We start from the raw sequence: 18,112 nt of genomic DNA on the forward strand, positions 1-18,112 counted from the left end.
ATATCTGAACAAGTTCTGTACCAAAATTTAGGTTGATATCTCAAAAAAAAAAAAAAGAACTTTCAGTAAGATTTTTTTTGGGCGCAGTACCAAACTTTTTCACTATATGACATCCTGACTCCACCAGTGACCATATAAGGACTCTTCGATTTCCATATATGGTTTGAGTGATCTGAACCATATTTTTCCATACTTTTCAAAATATTTATGAAGTAGACATCCTATTTAGAAGAAGTTTAGGCAGTAATGTTAATATTTGGTTTGCATTCAATCCCTGAAACATATAAAAACATATGGAAAGAATCAGAGCTTGTGTTATAGTTTGGCACCACATCACAAATGAAGAATCTATCGCTATTTATCTATTGCTCTGTCATTTCTTTTGAAAATCAGTCACCAAATATGAAAACTAGAGTCTGAAAGCTTTCAAGTGATATATAGTTTGTCAAGATTACTTTAGGTTTAGACTAAGATATTATTGTTATAAATGTATAATGGTGAATGTCCCACGGGTGGGGGGAGGGGTAGTCTTAAAAATAGTGGTTAAAAACATTTTTATAAAAAAATATTTATAAATATATTTATTTTTTGTAATGTGTTGAAAAGTATTGATATTAAAATTATTAATTATTTTGTACATGATTGTATGTTTTTTTTTGTCATAGTGTGATTTTTGGAGAATTGTATTGAATTCAATTAAGGTCAATATGACCCGGACCATACAGGCAGTCGCCAGAAATCGAACAGTGCATGAGTGCATGAAAAAAAAGCTTAAAAACATAATGTCCTTATAAAAATAAAAGATAGAAACACATACATGCTTCAAACTGAATTTAATTGCAGATAATTAGGAAAATGAACTTGTAAAGGACCGACCAGGCTGAACAAAGAGTTACTTATTAGCTATGATGTCTTTGATCCAGTCAGTATAGCGACACACCTCAGCATAAACCCCAGGAAAGCCTGGCTGAGCACAGCCTTCGCCAAAGGAAACAACACCTTTTAGTTTTCCGTTGCACACTACAGGGCCACCAGAATCCCCCTGAGAAGAAAATTGGACAATGAAAAGGACAAAATTGTGTTTTTATAAAAATAAAAAATCCATATAAAGAGGAAGACTAAGTGACATACTGTACACGAGTCTTTGCCTCCCTCCATGAATCCAGCGCAGAACATGTTTTCAGTTATTAATGTATCATATGCACCCTTACACTGCGTCTTTGAGAGTACAGGCAAATTCAAACACTGCAAGACAGAAGCAGGGCCAACTGGAAAAAGAATATGAACAGCGCTAAAATTTGTCATCTTTACATATCTAATGACTGAATGCATGTTTTTATGCCTGACAATATTATATTAAAGTATAAGAAGATTTTCATTACTCAGCCATCTCACCTTCAGTGTCGCCCCATCCAGAAATCAAGCACTGCTCCCCTGCAGAAGTGCAGCTGGTTGTCAGAGGGATTGGCTTTACATACTTGTTGAAGATGGCAGGCTTTCTCAGCTTGATCAGCATGATATCATTGTTATGAGGCTGATCGTTAAATTTCGGGTAACGAATCTCCTTCTCCACCGTGATCTTCTGCTCTGTGTCTTCAGTAACATCCAAGTTGTGTTTTCCCAAGTGGACATAGAGATCGTCATGTCTATTTGACAAGGAATATTTTACTCAGCTCTAATATAATGTTTATTCTATTAGAATATTGAATTTCAGTGTACACATTCAGAAAGAGGAAACAGCAACAACCGTTTGCCAATCGATTCCTTAAAAAGGTACTCCATAGTGAAAAAGGAATGTTTGATGGGGAAGTAGGTTTAACATGGGGGAAAAAAAAAACTGAAAAAGGGAGGGTATACTCACATGAACTTGCAGTGAGCAGCAGACACAACCCATCTTTCATTAATCAAAGATCCTCCACATGCTTGACGCCCATCCGTAAGATACACTTGCCATGGCTGGGAGTGGGACGGACATTCATAACCTCCAATGATTTTATCACCTGTGCTGCAAACTTTGAATTGTTCTTTTATTAATGTTAAAGATTATTTATAATACATGTCAGTGTAGACATAAACTAACAATTGTCATAAATAATGACTAATAAGAGAGATCTACATACCCACAGCCACAACCAGCAAAGTGAACACAACAGTCTTCATTGCAGTGGAGGAGAGAAGGACTGCTCATAGCTTTAGAGCACTTCTGCAAAGTTCAAGACCAGCATTCATGCTTTTAAGCGATTGTTTTAACACACCTACAGAACAACCAATAAGATCACAACAAATGATTCGGAAGTAACAATGAGCATGTGAGACAACAGTCCTTATTCAGTTTTCCACAGGCATAAAAAAAATGCATTGGAGGGAAGCGTTGACTTATGACAGTATAAAGCTTACATAAAAACAGATGACCAAAATGCTGTTTTACTTTTTGAGTGACACAAAACTTAAGACTTTTTAATTGTACAGTATGTTTATTGTTTACTTAAAGGTTCAATCAATACAAGAGACAAAAAAAAAAAAATAGAAACAAAATCAAATAAACTAACCAATTGTTACGGACAGAATAGCGGGAGACACAGATTGCAAGCAGATGGTGTTTTATTGAGGAACAGCCAAGTAAACAACAGCAGAGAAGGTAAGTAGATGGCAAAGGATAATAGAAGGGATGAATTAACAATACTGATACTGTCCTTTTCTTGCAGGTTAGAGGATGGAGGTAGAGTGGATGGCCGGAGACTGGATGGAGGAACGGAGAAGGTGAACACACTCACACACAGACGATGGGAAAACACGCTGGAGTAGAACAGGTAGGTAATTGAGTATACAGGGAGATCAACTTGAGGAGTCCTTCGTATGAACGAGACCAAGCAGCTGACAGAGGTGAGTGGAGTGTTTTAAAGTCTGTGGTGATGAGGTGCTGATGGGGAGCAGGTGTGTGTGATCAGTATTCTGGTGAGGGAGTGCACAGTGATTGGCTGATGGAGCAGCCTGGTGTGTCTGTGACATGGCCCGCTCCAGAGGGCCGAGGACCCCGACGTGGTGGTTAAAGACGTGGTTAAAGACGTGGTGGTCGTCCTCTTCCACAGGGAGCAGGTCGATCTGGGTGAGTAGCATGGAAGGTGTCGAGCAGGGAAGGATCAAGGATGTCGTTTCTAGGTACCCTGAGCGCTCTTCGGGACCGTAGCCCTTCCAGTCCACCAGGTATTCTAGTAGACCACCACGGCGCCGGGAGTACAAGATTTCATTGACCTGATATGCCGCACCGTCCTCCAGGATGAGAGGAAGGGGGAATCCGCTGTCGTGCCAGGCTCTGTGGGAACAGAAACAGAAGTGTGGTGAGGTTTGAGGAGTGAAACGTGGAAAGTGGGGTGAATCATGTACTGTGGTGGTAGCTGGAGCTGATAAGTGACCGGGTTGATCTGCTTGCTAGTTATGGAGTGGATCTGGTAGATGGACGGCGTGGTAGTGGTCTTGAGTTTGAGCTGGTGGCAGAGGGCACCAGAGATGAAGTTACCGGCTGACCCAGAGTCGAGGAGGGCATTGACTGGAATGGAAACATAGACAGCAGTAAGCATTACAATAGTTGAAAGTGGCTTCATTCTCTTAATGGAGGGAAGAATGGCACTCACCATGGGATGAGGAGGACGAATGGGGCATGTTGAGATGACATGCCCAGTAGCACCACAATATAAACACAGACCCCGAGACAGCAGCCTCTGCCGCTCAGTGAATGTCAGTCGATTATTCTCCAGTTGCATTGGTTCGTGGCCTGGTTCTGGAGGACCAAGGTGGCGTCATCGGCTTGAGAGACCCAGGTGGAGGCGGAGGTCTGACAGAACGGGGCGACACCGGGAGGAGCGAGGACCTCGGTGGAACTGGAGGGAAGGAGGATCCCGGTGAAGCTGGAGGGGAGGAGGGTCAAGGCACAGTCGGAGGCCCGGATGTCTGCAGCGAAACCAGGGAGACGAGAGACCAAGGTGGAACTGGAGGAACGAGGGAGCCCGGTGGAGCTTTAGTGATGGCGGACAACGGCGGAGCACGGCTTAAGCTCGTGGTCTGCGGCGGGTGCTGGCTCAGGTTCAAACTCCGTAGCGGGCATTGGCGTCATCACTGGAATCGCTGCGGGAGGTCTCTCGGTCGTACCCGGACACTCCGGGCTGGGACGAAGGGTTTTCTCTGGAGCGGGCAGAGAGATGGCTGCTGGAGGTGTTGACCGTCCTGGGGAGTCGGAGATATTGGTGTCGTTGTTCTCGATGACTCCCACGGGGAGAGAGGATCCGCAGACCCACAAGGCATAGTCGACGAACTCGATGAAAGGTAATCCTCGTTCAACAGCATCATCTCATCCAGAATATCGTCCACCCTGCTCCAGAAATGCTGTTTCAACGATTCATCATCCCCGCGTGTCTCGTGATAGAGCTGTAGATACACCTCATCATATTCCTCCAGCGACCGGCCGTTCTGTGAAATGTAGTCCTCATAAATCATTCTGTGGGTCGGTTCTTCTGTTACGGACAGAATAGCGGGAGACACAGATTGCAAGCAGATGGTATTTTATTGAGGAACAGCCAGGTAAACAACAGCAGAGAAGGTAAGTAGATGGCAAAGGATAATAGAAGGGATGAATTAACAATACTGATACTGTCCTTTTCTTGCAGGTTAGAGGATGGAGGTAGAGTGGATGGCCGAAGACTGGATGGAGGAACGGAGAAGGTGAACACACTCACACACAGACGATGGGAAAACACGCTGGAGTAGAACAGGTAGGTAATCGAGTATACAGGGAGATCAACTTGAGGAGTCCTTCGTATGAACGAGACCAGACAACTGACAGAGGTGAGTGGAGTGTTTTAAAGTCTGTGGTGATGAGGTGCTGATGGGTAGCAGGTGTGTGTGATCAGTATTCTGGTGAGGGAGTGCGCAGTGATTGGCAGATGGAGGAGCTTGGCATGTCTGTGACACCAATATTCCCACTAAGTGAAATGAAAATGACAAGGACATTAATAGCTAGGTTAAAGCAGTGATTAATGTTAGTGTCAGATTGTGACGAGCAGGGCGGGCAAGAGCCGTGAGGGAACGGCGCGAGGCCGGTGACGCGAGTGTTAATGAGCGTCAGCTGCGCGTTGCACTGGTCTCGAGTCTCTCACGGAGGAGCTCCGGAAGCATAAAAGGGGAGCGACGACAGTGAAGGACAAGAGAGGACCAGGCCTGGATTTTATTTTATGGTTTTATTATGTTTGTGTGGCCGGCAGACGTCCGTGAGGGTCTGCTGGCATTACTTCGTTTTGTATTTGTTTATTTTATATATTAAAGTTGTGTTGAACGTTCGCCGGTTCCCGCCTCCTTCTTCCCGTATCTACGAACTGCGTTACACAGATATTAATGCTTACTAAACCAAGTCCTCTCAGATAACTGTGTGTCTAAAATACACCACTACTCAGGAAAAATGAGCCAAATCATGCAATTCGGTGATTAAACCAACATAAATCATCACACTTTTGAAAAATTTTATAATCAGAGGCATTTGATTTGCAGTGCCTGACTGTTACTCTCAATCTTAATTCCTATGTTAACAGTAAGAGTGTCCTAAGTTTGTCACCCATGGCTTTCCATTTTGGCTTTATTTTTGCTAAACACATAATGAAACTGTGTGCTATGTCAAGTGTTGTTGCTCATCTGAGGTTTTATTTTCCAAATTTTAAGACCTGCCAAGGGCCAAATGCTTCTTTTATTATGCCCTGATACAGAAAACCATGGAATTCAATAGGGTGTCCTAACTTTTTCACATGACTGTAAACAATGAACCACTGTACTGTCTTAAAGTACACTATATTTCATCTAAATGTACACTAAAAGCTTTACTACTTTACAACTCCATTAAAAGAGAGCATTAATAGAGTACAATCATGTGGTATTTTCAGATAGAACATAGAAATGTTGATGCATTTATACTATACTTATCATAAAATAAATTTACTTAAAAAATTTAAGTTATCAATAATTATCTCTTTAGTCTCGTCACCATTTAATGAAAAAAAAAAAATGCATTACAATATTATTACCTGCAATAATGTGCTGGGCTGTTCGTACTACCCTCTACAGAGCTTTGCGGTTTGCAGCAGTACTGTTTCCAAACCAGGTGGTAATAGAACCAGACAGGATGGTCTCTATAGTGCATGTGTAGAATGATCTGAAGATGCTGGAGCCCATTTCAAATTTGTCATTCTTGAGGCCCATCTCAAGAAGAAGATGGGCCTTCTTCACACACCTAATACAAGTGCAGTATTATCTGAAAACTTTTGTAGACACCTGACTCTGTCAATAATCTGCAATATAAAGTGTCAATAAACCAATTTCGGTACCATAGCAAAAACTGTTGTAACTATTTTGTTGTATTTTCTTAATTTAACTATTTGAAAATTAAATATATTAAATAAATGTAATTAGTTTATTTTAATGCAATTAATGATTATAAGTAAATAATACATTAAAACATTAGCATGTATCCTTCAAATATTGTTCAGTTAAATAAACATTGCATTAAAAAATTAACTGAAAAGTTATTAATAAAATGAAAATCAGATGTTTGTCAAACATCACAGTTCCAGTTCAGTCTCTCATTTTAATACAGTTGTCACTCTCGAAACTTTGAAGTGTGTACTTAGCAGAATGAGAAATAAACCTTTATTCAAATTGTGAATGGGCTATATACAGAAAGCGAGCAAAGAGCGATGCCTTTATAATCAATGAAGCTGATATCACTTCAGTTCAGCTGCAGCACAAGCTCACCGACTGAGTGAAAACGTCTCAGGTTATGTATGTAACCGTAGTTCCCTGAGAACAGGGAACGAGACACTGCGTTTGGAAACGCATTGGGGAACGCCATCACATGAGCCAGTGTCTGAAAGCAATTGTCAAATCCTACCAATCCTATTGGCCATCGACAGCCTATGATGTCATTATAGCGCGACCTGGAAGTATATAAGGAGCGCCTAGAGAACCAGTCAGTACCTTATCATCTGAAGGGACTGTTCAGCAGGCAGTCCTGATGCATGGCTGGGAAACGCAGTGTCTCGTTCCCTGTTCTCAGGGAACCATAGTTACATACGTAACCTGAGACGTTCCCTTTCGAAAGGGAACTCTACACTGCGTTCGGAAACGCATTGGGGAACGATAAACCCACGCCGCCATGCTGAGGGGAGTGCATGCCAAATGGCTCGACAAACGTCAGAACTAGCAGCTTCAACTGAAGTGCCAGAACCACTTCCCCTACGGGTCACATATAGACTGTCAGTGACAGCATTCCCTATGGCCAACAGCCCAAGCTATAAGCCTCAAAGAGGCCTCCCGCAGAAGGCCTACCAAGGCCGCTCAAAGGCTTCTGGAACCAGCTTCTTTTAGGAAAAGAGAGTACCTTTAAAGGAATGTGGCCAGGGGGCCCGAGGGAACCCTAGCCAGTCACTTGTCAGGGGAACGTACTCGACCCTAATTGCCACCAGGGAGGCCTGACCTGGTCTACTTTACAGAAACCTAGTCTTGGCCAACAACCTGTCTGATCACAGAGTCTCCAATCACATTTCTTCAGAGAAGATATCCAGTAAGAGTGACTGCAAAAGAGGCAGAAACTAACTCAGACCAGAGCGTAGAGACGGGCATCCCGGAGAGCAAGACTCAGCTTAGCGCTTTTTTAACCTTACTAATGAGGGGAGTAATACTCTGCTCAAACCTAGGATCTACTTGGCACGTAATTATTTGCATTGAGGAGGCTGTGCACTCCAAAGGAACCCAACAAGGGGAGTACATTTAACAGCCTGGGGGCTGATCTTCAATAGGGAGGCAATAGGGAGTACAGAGCTCGACCTAACAGATAAACCATACTGTAGGCACAAAATCATGGAGGCCCAAGAGGGGGCCTGCCACATGACACAAATTCTACACGTGTAGCAATACATTACAGCAGCCTTGCTAAAGGCCAGCATGCGCTCAGTCTGCTTAGAGAACACCCAGAAATGGGAGGAGGAAGTTTAAAGGGAGGCCTGTGAGGGCCACACACCTGAATAGCTTGCTTGCTGATAAGCAAATCCAGCAGATTAGACTGAGGGTGCCCACATAACAGTCTACCTAACACAATCCAACGAGCAGTGCACTCAGTAAAAACACTTTTACTCTTTAAAGCAAGAGGAGTACAGCATACGCCAACACGCCCTGCAGGAGGCCCAAAAAAGGGCCTATGACTTCCAGACACGTGGCATCAGCTCACAGCAGTGTTCTAAGCTCTAAGGGAGCCAAGTAGAATAACCAAACTTCTCAAGTGAGGTTAACTAGCTTAATTCAACCAGAGCCATAAAACCACCAGGTCATGTACTTGGTAAAAACACCTTTTTACTCTTAAAGCAAGAGGAGTACGAACCTATGCCATCATGCTCTAAAGGAGGCCCAAACGGGGCCTACAACTCAGAATGACACCTAACCCTAGTTCTTAGCCTAGGCCAGCTAAGCTGTGGGCCCATAGGGCCACACATAAGCATAGATCTGCCTGGGGGCTAAAACTCAGCCTACAAACTCATGAGAGAACAGACTACTCTAAAAACTCTAAAATAAGAGCTCAAAGGAGCAAAGCTCAATCCAAGCCAACAATGTCAGGCGGCTCAGGAGGCAGACGCTAAACATAGATCTATCTGAAGTAAAGAGTGCTAATCTCAAAACAACTCTAGCTATAACCAGAGGAGAAGCTACTCTACCAATGGTGGCTGTAAAGGCGGCCATTTTGTTAGCCAAACCAAAAACAATCGTTCATGCCAACCTAATGGTTTTTAAAACTTCAGAGCCCTTAAAAACCCCTTGTTCTATTTTTCCTCCCTACACGCCCAGGAAAAACCATACAGGAAAACTTAAGGTCAGATGTAAATATAGAATCAGCTTACTTTCCTGCGGTTCGAAGACCGAAGACTCCTATCGTGTAAGGGATGGAATCTGTAAGGGAGCCTTTTTACTTAGAAGGTGGGCCATCAGAATCTTATTCATCATGGGCCCCGTCCTCAGCCTGACTGTAAGAAAGCCTGAGCTTGTTACGTTTTAAAATTCCATAACCAGGAGGTGGAAGAGGAAAGGAGAGGGTAGAAGTGAACTACCCTCGCAGAGAGGAAACCAATCACTGACGCTGCTGGCGTCTGTGGTTGATTACCTCCCTGAGATCCTGCTTCTTCTTCCTAGTGTCCTGCCTTCTCTGGGACTTACTCTGAGGAGGAGGAGGTGCCCGAGAGGCAACACTGGACCTCTGGCCCTGTCTCCGATCCTCGAATCGGAACGGGCCAGGACCTCCTGTCTGTCTGGGCCCAGGATCGGATCTGAGCGGTATGTAGTTCTTAAAAAGCACCGAGTGCGCCTTCGCCTCTCTGAACTTCCCTACCACTGCCTCGACGGAGGTACCGAAAAGTTCAGAGGGTGAAACCGGTGCATTGAGGAGAAAGCCCTTTTCTTTCTCCCCGATGTCAGCCAGGTTCAACCACAGGTGTCTCTCCGTGGCCACCATCGCTGCCATCAATCTTTCTAATCGAAGCAGCGGTTTGCTTAGTGGCCCGGAGAGCCAGATCCGTGGTGCGGCGCAGCTCTTCTACCGCCTCAGGGGACAGACCCTGCCCCTGATCCAGATCCCTCAGCAAGTCAGCTTGGTAGGCCTGTAACACCGCCATGGTGTGTAATGTCGCACCAGCCTGACCCGCTGCTGTGTATGCACTGCCATTCAAGCGAGAAGTTACTTTCAGGGGCTTAGAAGGCAGGACTGGAGCTTTCAGTGTCGGGGCCTGCGCAGTGACGAGATAGTTTGCGAACGTCTCGTAAATAGGGGACATCGACACATACCCATGCTGGCTCAATCCGTCCACATCAGCGAAATTCGCCCGCTGATGCAGATGAATACGAGCCGAATATGGGTTATTCCATGCCTTCTCGATCTCCACATTAAGATCAGAAAGGAATGGAAGGCTCATGGCGGCTGCTTTGTTATGGCCAGAAAGGAACCGCTCGTCAAGCCGTCCGCGTGCTCCCAGGGAAGCTGCAGTCTGCCAGAAGCGCGTTCCATAACTTCAAGCAGCTCCTCATATGCAGGGCAGGGAGGCTTTGAAGTTTCAGCAGGCTCAACTGCTTCCTCTTCAACAACCATCTCCTGCTCTCTTGAGCTTGCAGCCAGAAGAGCACTCACTGCTGGATCTGACGATGTCAAAGACAAGACGTCGTTATCATCCAACAGCTCACCCCCGTCAGCTACAGAGGGTTGAGAGAGATTTACACCTCTCTTAAATTCCTCTGCAAGCTCCATCTGCGAGCCCCACGATTTCAGCCACCGCTCTGCCTCAGCACGAGCGGGGCCAGAACCACCAGGCAGCGATGCCGGCTCCTCTCCCCTCGAGAAAAGGGCCAGACGAGAGCGGAGCGTTTTCATTGATAGACGCTCACAATTCGCACTAATAGACGCTCACAATTCGCACAGACAGCGCCCTCAAGCACTGACCATGCGTGCTCTTCCCCCAGACAGAAAACGCACAGATTGTGTTTGTCACCGGGAGTCAAAAACCTGGGACAGGGATCAGCACACTTTCTGAAATGTTTGTCAGACATAGTAAATACTCTTACCGGATTCGATGTAATCGCCAAACAGACAAAACAGTCCCTGAAGAAGAAAAAGGATACTGACTGGTTCTCTAGGCGCTCCTTATATACTTCAGGGTCGCGCTATGATGACGTCATAGGCTGTCGCCAGCCAACAGGATTGGTAGGATTTGACAATTGCTTTCAGACACCCGTTCACGTGTTCACCGGTTCACAGTTCCCTTTCGAAAGGGAACTACTGTTGTAATAAAAAATCTGTCTGTGCTGCACAATGAATCTCTTATTTACTTCATCATTATACATTGTTGGTTATAAATAAGAGATTGGCCATTGCATTCACGTGCTAAAAAAAAAAGTGTGTGATTGGCTACAATGCTGCAAAAACACATTGTAAACAGAACCGTTTGAGGGTCTTCACAGCACGCTCACACAAATATGCATGGGAGCATTTAAAAGCAGTGCCAGACTGACCTGATATTCAATACTAAAGACTGGTACAGTTACGTTTTTAAAATTTAAGTATCGACTTTCTTTTGACAATCCTACAGTAATGTGTTAGCTAAAAGATGTGCTTGAATTGTATAAAAAGCACTAGAAAAAAACATAATTCTTACAGAATGAAGTACACCTTACAGCTACAATTTTAGTATAGTCAATCTCTTTTGTGACTGAAACTCTAAGTGTGGGTTCCGTTTACTCATCCATTTCAACAAAACCACTCTCAGTCTGAGGGAAAACTCTTGGCCAATCTCTTCCCCTTGATCTGGGTTTGTGGAGGCTGTTTTGTCATTGGTGGTGTAGAGTTAAGAAAATTAAAGAAAGAAGTGGAAATGTTTATCACTGTTACACACATACACAAACGTCTGGTTTCCTTGTGGGGACTCTTCATAGACATAAAGGTTTGGTAACACTTTAGAATACTGTTCCATCATTAATGAATAACTACACAGGATCAAATGAGTAATGCATTATTAACACACTAGTAACTACTATTAACTAACAAGAAACTCTGATTAATGAATTAGTAAGTAATAGCGCTCAGTTGAAGGTGGTAGTTCACTGTTAGCTAATCAGTAACTACTGTTTTTTTCATACCTCCCAGAGAACTACTAAGAACTACTAAATACAGGTTCATAATTAATGTGAAAAAAAAAAAACAGTAGTTACTGATTAGCAAATAGTGAACTACCATGAGTCCCCACGAGTCTGTATGCATTCAAGTTGAAGTCCCCACTGGGATAGAAAAACATGTAGGCTACACACACACACACACACACATTGAGCTCTATCATACACCCGGCGCAATGAGGCGCCAGGCACGACATAAGTGTTTTTTGCTAGTTTCAGCCCAACGCAGTTATCATTTTCACATCCTGTGCCACGCTGTTTAAATAGCAAATGCATTTGTGCCAATGGTCGTGTTGGTCTGAAAACGAGGTGTGTTCAGGCGTATTGTTGGCGCGTTACTATTTTGAGGCAACTGAAATAGACTGCGCCATTGGCCAACTGAAACCTGGTCTAAAGTCAATGATGCAATATTTGTTTTGTTATTTAAAGAGCACGTTAGTAATTTGCGCCTATATGGAGGTGCACAATGCACGTACACTCTGCTTATTTTACACACAAGGATGCGCAGCAGCACACAAACATGCCAAATATTAAAAATAAAAGGATTACAATGTAAAAGATTATTATTGTGTGCATAAAGATAAAAATGCTTTGGTGGAATCTGGCTTTTCCCATAGATGATCCGTTTTCTCACTAGAGAAGCGCTCAGTTTTTCCCCTTGCAAATTCCGCCATGTAAATAGCGAATCCGCCATGGCACACGCACAACTGGCTTTTAAAGGGAATGGGAGATGAGACTCTCACTGATTCATTGCATGTTACGCCCAAAACACACCCATTACTCATTAAAAGAATAGGGACAACCCTTTTAGACCATGCACCGGGTGTACCGACCATTTTTCCTGTCCTTAAACTAGCAAAAGTGGATTCGTATACGCCCTAAGCGCACTTGCGCTGTGCGCTTTAGACCATGTGCTTAGATCATTAAAATAGGGCCCATTGGGTTTCCATGTTTTATGGGGACTTTCCATAGAGATTATGATTTTTATGCTGTACAAACTGTATATTCTGTCTCCTTAAACCTACCTTTAAACCTACCTGACACAAGTCAAATCACCTTTATTTATATAGCGCTTTTTACAATGCAAATTGTTTTAAAGCAGCTTTAAACTGTTGAAAATAATGCAACAAAGTTTGTTTTGGCTGTACTGTACATGAGCTCTAGAAGAAAATATTGTCATTGTCCAGTTTAAGTAAGTTCTGTGTTGATTAGGGTTGGGTATCCTTTTAATTTTAGCGATTCCGGTTCCGGTTCCGAATCTGGTTCTTATCGATTCTTGGTTCTGATTCCAATATTGTTTTTGGAGAGAAAAAAAGAGCGAATACTTCAAGAAAAATGTTTTTACCTTTTATTCTTGCCACATTTAGGCTATAACCAGTAGGCTGTAACTGTTAACTGTGACAATTCGTCAAATAATGAAATGAATAACACTTTTATTAAGGAATGATCAGAAGCAATTACAAACCAAAACTATGTAGGTATAACACAAAAAAAAAAAAAAAAACATAAATTAAAGCTGCAAGCAGCGATGAAAGGGCCCTCGCACCCGGGCTCACCGCCACCCGTTGGCATCAGGAAAACAGTGAACAGTGGGCGACATGCATGTAAGCGAGTAAATAAAAGGGAACTATGGCAAAGTCATTTCAAAGTGCCACACTTCCTGCTGCCAACAGGTGGCGCTTTGACTGTAACTGAATATTGCCATGTAGATGTCTTCAGGCCAGGACTATTATCAAACATGTGAAGATTGGAGCAGATCAGACATTGTATACCTGAGTTACAAAAACTTCCTGTTTCGTGGTGTTAATCGCATACATTAGCATTTAGCCAGGTGTTGCATGATTTAACCTGTTTCTAGTATGTTTGGCACTTCGTGGCATATTGAAATGTGTTTCTGGGGGTGTATTACAGTGTAAAGCATGCCGTTTCCTGTTGTCAGCAGGTGGCGCTCTGACTAACTAAATATTGGCATATAGATCTCTTCAGGCCAGGACTCTAATAAAACATGTGAAGTTTGGGCCAGACTGGACATTGTATGCCCGAGTTACAACAACTTCCTGTTTCATGGTGAAACATCGAATTTTGTCAGGCAGCCAAAGACGCGCCCTTTAGTGAAAACTCTAGATCTTCGCAAATTAACATCGCAAAGGCCTTTTGATTAGACTGACCAAATATGATGCTGATCTGATTAAAGCTCTAGGAGGAGTTCGTTAAAGTACACTGTCTGGAAATGGCAAAAATTGCACAAATTTTGCAAAGTTAATTCAAAATATCTGACTTCCTGTTGGTTTGCAGATTTTGCTCCAAGAGACTTTTTTGTAGGCATTGGGCTGTTAGATGTGTGGATCGAATTTCATACTTGTTCGTAAAACGTAGCGTCAGGGGCACTTCGTTGAAATTGTGTAGGTGGTGCTATCGAGCCATCTTGCCACACATAATTCTGAAACCCATATCAGACGTAAATTTTCACCACTTCTGACGCGTGTGCAAAAGTTTCATGAGTTTTTGAGCATGTTTAGGCCCTCAAAATGTGATTCCCCTTTCATGGCGAAACATCAGACGTTGTCAGTCCGCCACGGACACGCCCTTCAACGAAAACTCAAGATCTTTGAAATTTAACATCGTGAAGGCCTTAAGATTAGACTGACCAAATATGATGTGCTTCTGGTTAAATCTCTATGAGGAATTAATCACAGTGTAAAACATGTAATTTCCTGTTACCCACAGGTGGCGCTATGACTGTAATTGAATATTGCCATGTAGATTTCTTCAGGTCAGGACTCTAATAAAACATGTGAAGTTTTGGATAGATCGGACATTGTATGCCCGAGTTACAACAGCTTCCTGTTTTATGGCGAAACATCAAAGTTTGCCAGGCCGCTACGGACACGCCCTTCAGTGAAAACTCTAGATCTTCGTAATTTAACGTCTCAAAGGCCTTTAGATTAGACTGATTAAATATGATGTTGATCTGATTAAAGCTTTAGGAGGAGTTTGTTAAAAATAGAACCTGTGGAAATGGCAAAAACTGCCAAAATTTTGCAAAGAAAATTCAAAATATCTCACTTCCTGTTGGGTTTACAGATTTTGCACCTGGGGACTTTTTTGTAGGTATTGGGCTGTTACATCTGTCTACCGAATTTCATACCTGTACGTGAAACGTAGCACGAAGGGCGCTTAATTGAAATTTTGTAGGTGGCGCTATTGAGCCATTTTGCCACACCTAATTCTAAAACCCATATCAGACGTAAATTTTTACCATTTCTGACACATGTGCAAAGTTTCATGAGTTTTCGAGCATGTTTAGGCCCTCAAAAATGTGATTCATTTAGAAGAAAAAGGAGAATTGGCCGAGCAATTACAATAGGGTCCTCACACCATCGGTGCTAGGGTCCTAATATAACAGGCAGTTGCTTGAATATATTAGTACTCCACTAGATGGCAACAAGTGACTGTTTAAAAATGAATTTTTCATTGAATCATTCATTCAAGAGTTGTTCAAAACGGTGGATCGTCCATTAACTAATCGAATAAAACACTGAATTAATTCATTTTTAAAAAGTGATTGAATGAATGTTTCAAATATAATTTTAAATAAACTAGAGCATGTTGTCCTGTAGCTGCCCGAATGTATTTAATCATGATCACTATTTAAAAAATAAAGTAAACAAAATGATTGTCAATTTATCCAGAATTATGCAGCAATAATTCGAAGGTGAAATTTTTTTCATCTGTGTTTTGTACCTGAATGTGAGACGCTGCTATGGCTAATATTAGCTGTATCTGGTGCGCTGTAGCAGGACTCGCGGTCGGGAGATTTAAACATGGTGCATTCTTTCAGATTAATGCCGTGTTAAAACAAATGTTTCATCATATTAGAGGCAGTGTTGTAGTACTCGAGACTCGGACTCGGTCTTGGACTCGGTATCGATATTTCAGTTTTTCTTTTTTAATAAATCTGCAAAAATGTCAACAATTCTGTGTTTTTATGTCAATATGGGGTGCTGTGTGTACATTAATGAGGAAAAAAAATGAACAAATGATTTTAGCAAATGGCTGCAATATAACAAAGAGTGAAAAATTTAAGGGGGTCTGAATACTTTTCGTACCCACTGTATTTCTGTGATGCAAAGCTGAATTTTCAGCATCATTACTCCAGTCTTCAGTGTCACATGAGATCTTTCAGCTATCATTCTAATATCATTATCATATCATATCATTCTTAATTTTCAAAGTTGGAAAGGTATATGGTATGTTTTATGAGTATGGTGCCAATTTTATTGTTTCCACCAAACATTTACATATTCTTGAAGATTCCTTTAGGTCTTGTCTCAGACCCAACCTTATGTGAACTTGAACCTGTCTTGGACTCCAACCTCTCTGGTCTCGGTCTCGACTCGGACTCGACCCTCTCTGGTCTCGGTCTTGACTCGGACTCGGACTGGTCTCGACTACAACACTTCCTCCTTTGCACGAAATATCTTTACCACATGTATTGCATTTGGCAATGCTGTCATCTTTTTTCACAAAGTTTAACCAAACTTTTGAAGGTTTGCTGCGGTTATAGTGCCGATTGTAATGAACTGCGCATGTGGGTTGTTGACGTGACATGGCATTTTCACTGTCACACATGACAAAAAATGAATATAATTAGTATTGTCATCATTTAAAATGCAGTAAATGGTTATTCATTTCTTTGTTTTACATGGACCTGTTGTTAAAAAAAATTATTTGATTTAATTTAATTTTTAATTCTTGATACATTTTGCCACTGAAAACTATGTCCTCTGGTGTGACACCATATCCTGATATTAAATCAGGCAATTCTATGGACAAATTTAATTAGTTGAAGGACCCCATTCAAGGTCATGTTACTGAAGCCCCTTGTAAAGCCCATTACACGTGCACATGGTTAGTTTTTGTCTCAGAATTGCTCAAATATTTAACTTTTTTGGAACCACTATAAAAGTATTAAGTTTTCTTGTCCTTTGGTGTGACACCACTAAATTATATTTTTAATAGTGTTGTCACGGTACCAAAATTCCAGTAGTCGGTACCAATATCATAAAAATTTTACGGTTCTCTGTACCAATTTTGGTACCACAGGAAAATCTGTTGGAACTATTTTACTATTTTATATAGCCTATTTTAAAAACATATTAAATATGATGGTAATCATACATATAAATATTTGGAGCTTGTGTGTGTATATATACCTCAATGAAATAAATTTTAAAATATAAAAAAATAAACAAACGCTCAAACATCCATTTTGAAACAGATGTGCGTGTTTATTTTAGCTATTCCTTCAGTGAAACAACACACTACAGCCTGTAAAACTATTAAATAAATATCGGTAAATAATGGTAACCTAAATAATAAGAAAGTTAAATATTTTTAAAAAACATTCGTTTTTTTATTTCCACACAAAGATGCGTCATATAGCCTACCGCTCGGCGCTTTGAGAAGGATGTGGGACACGAGCAGGAAAGAGACCATCTCTCTTTTATAATATCTTCCTGTTATCTCCTGATGTTACAAGCAACTGACACTTGTTGTAAAAGGTCTGAAGAGCGAGTTTTATCTTCACATTCAGGCTATGTTTGATTTAGCGCTGCCAGAGAAAACGAAACTACAAATCACCAGAGTATGTGAAACGCGCTATACAAATGAACTTGACGCGTCTTATAAAGTCTAATAACAAGCACAAACTGTGTTAAATAGAAATTGATGTGCAAGCAAAAAGGTTTCTGTCCTACGGTGTTTTTTCTACTTTACCACAGTAAAGAATGTGAAAAGCCTATAATAGGGCCTAAATGTGAACGAAAGGAAGAAACGTTTATAATCCCTGCGTGAGTGAAGATTTGGGAAAAGAAACAGAGATTCCATGTTCAGTGGAATAACTAATGGAATATTGTTAAATTCTCTGCTAATCGGGTGACCAGATCGCGATTCGCAAAGCAGAATACAAAGCTTAAATTTATGGACTCACGTACCTCTCTCATTCGACATGAACCAAAATGTTTCCATGGCTGTGATGTCACATTTAATTGCTAACCTATTATTTCTTTTGTAAACAAAGCTTTGTGCTTCACTCGTGTCATATTCACAAATAGCAAAGTCATTAACTGACTCAAAGGGCTGAAACATCCTATTGTTAAGGAAGTATACTCGGGACACAGAGAATATAGATGAATGGATATTTATTGACAACAACAGCGATGATTCAGAATATCAGGTGAGTAAGCAGAGCAATGATACTTTAGCAGAGATGATGATGATGATGATGTTGATACAGTCTTTATCTTACAGGTTTTGGAGATCGTGGATGGATGGATGACAGATGGATGCACACAAGACAATGGAGGACGCC

The 18,112-nt window shown here is 41.8% G+C and overlaps 1 protein-coding gene across 3 annotated transcripts; it reads right to left on the reverse strand.

Annotated features, from left to right (window-relative positions):
* Window positions 1–816: 816 nt before the first annotated feature.
* LOC127499878 (trypsin-2-like) lies at window positions 817–17,766 on the reverse strand. 3 transcript variants are annotated; one of them, XM_051870564.1, is made up of 6 exons: window positions 17,736–17,766; window positions 2,121–2,203; window positions 1,862–2,012; window positions 1,396–1,646; window positions 1,132–1,268; window positions 817–1,042 (listed from the first exon to the last, which is right to left on the reverse strand). In XM_051870564.1, the coding sequence occupies exons 2-6, from the start codon at window positions 2,158–2,160 to the stop codon at window positions 893–895; spliced, it is 729 nt and encodes a 242-aa protein (XP_051726524.1). In that variant the 5' UTR covers window positions 2,161–2,203; window positions 17,736–17,766; the 3' UTR covers window positions 817–892. The 3 variants fall into 3 exon arrangements, with proteins under 3 accessions (XP_051726524.1, XP_051726522.1, XP_051726523.1); XM_051870562.1 differs by having other exon boundaries at window positions 2,121–2,255; window positions 17,736–17,765; XM_051870563.1 differs by lacking the exon at window positions 17,736–17,766 and adding an exon at window positions 10,636–10,690 and having other exon boundaries at window positions 2,121–2,255.
* Between the last annotated feature and the right edge of the window lie 346 nt (window positions 17,767–18,112).

Source organism: Ctenopharyngodon idella, chromosome 18 (assembly GCF_019924925.1).
Source record: "Ctenopharyngodon idella isolate HZGC_01 chromosome 18, HZGC01, whole genome shotgun sequence".
In the NCBI taxonomy this organism is placed as follows: Eukaryota; Metazoa; Chordata; class Actinopteri; order Cypriniformes; family Xenocyprididae; genus Ctenopharyngodon; species Ctenopharyngodon idella.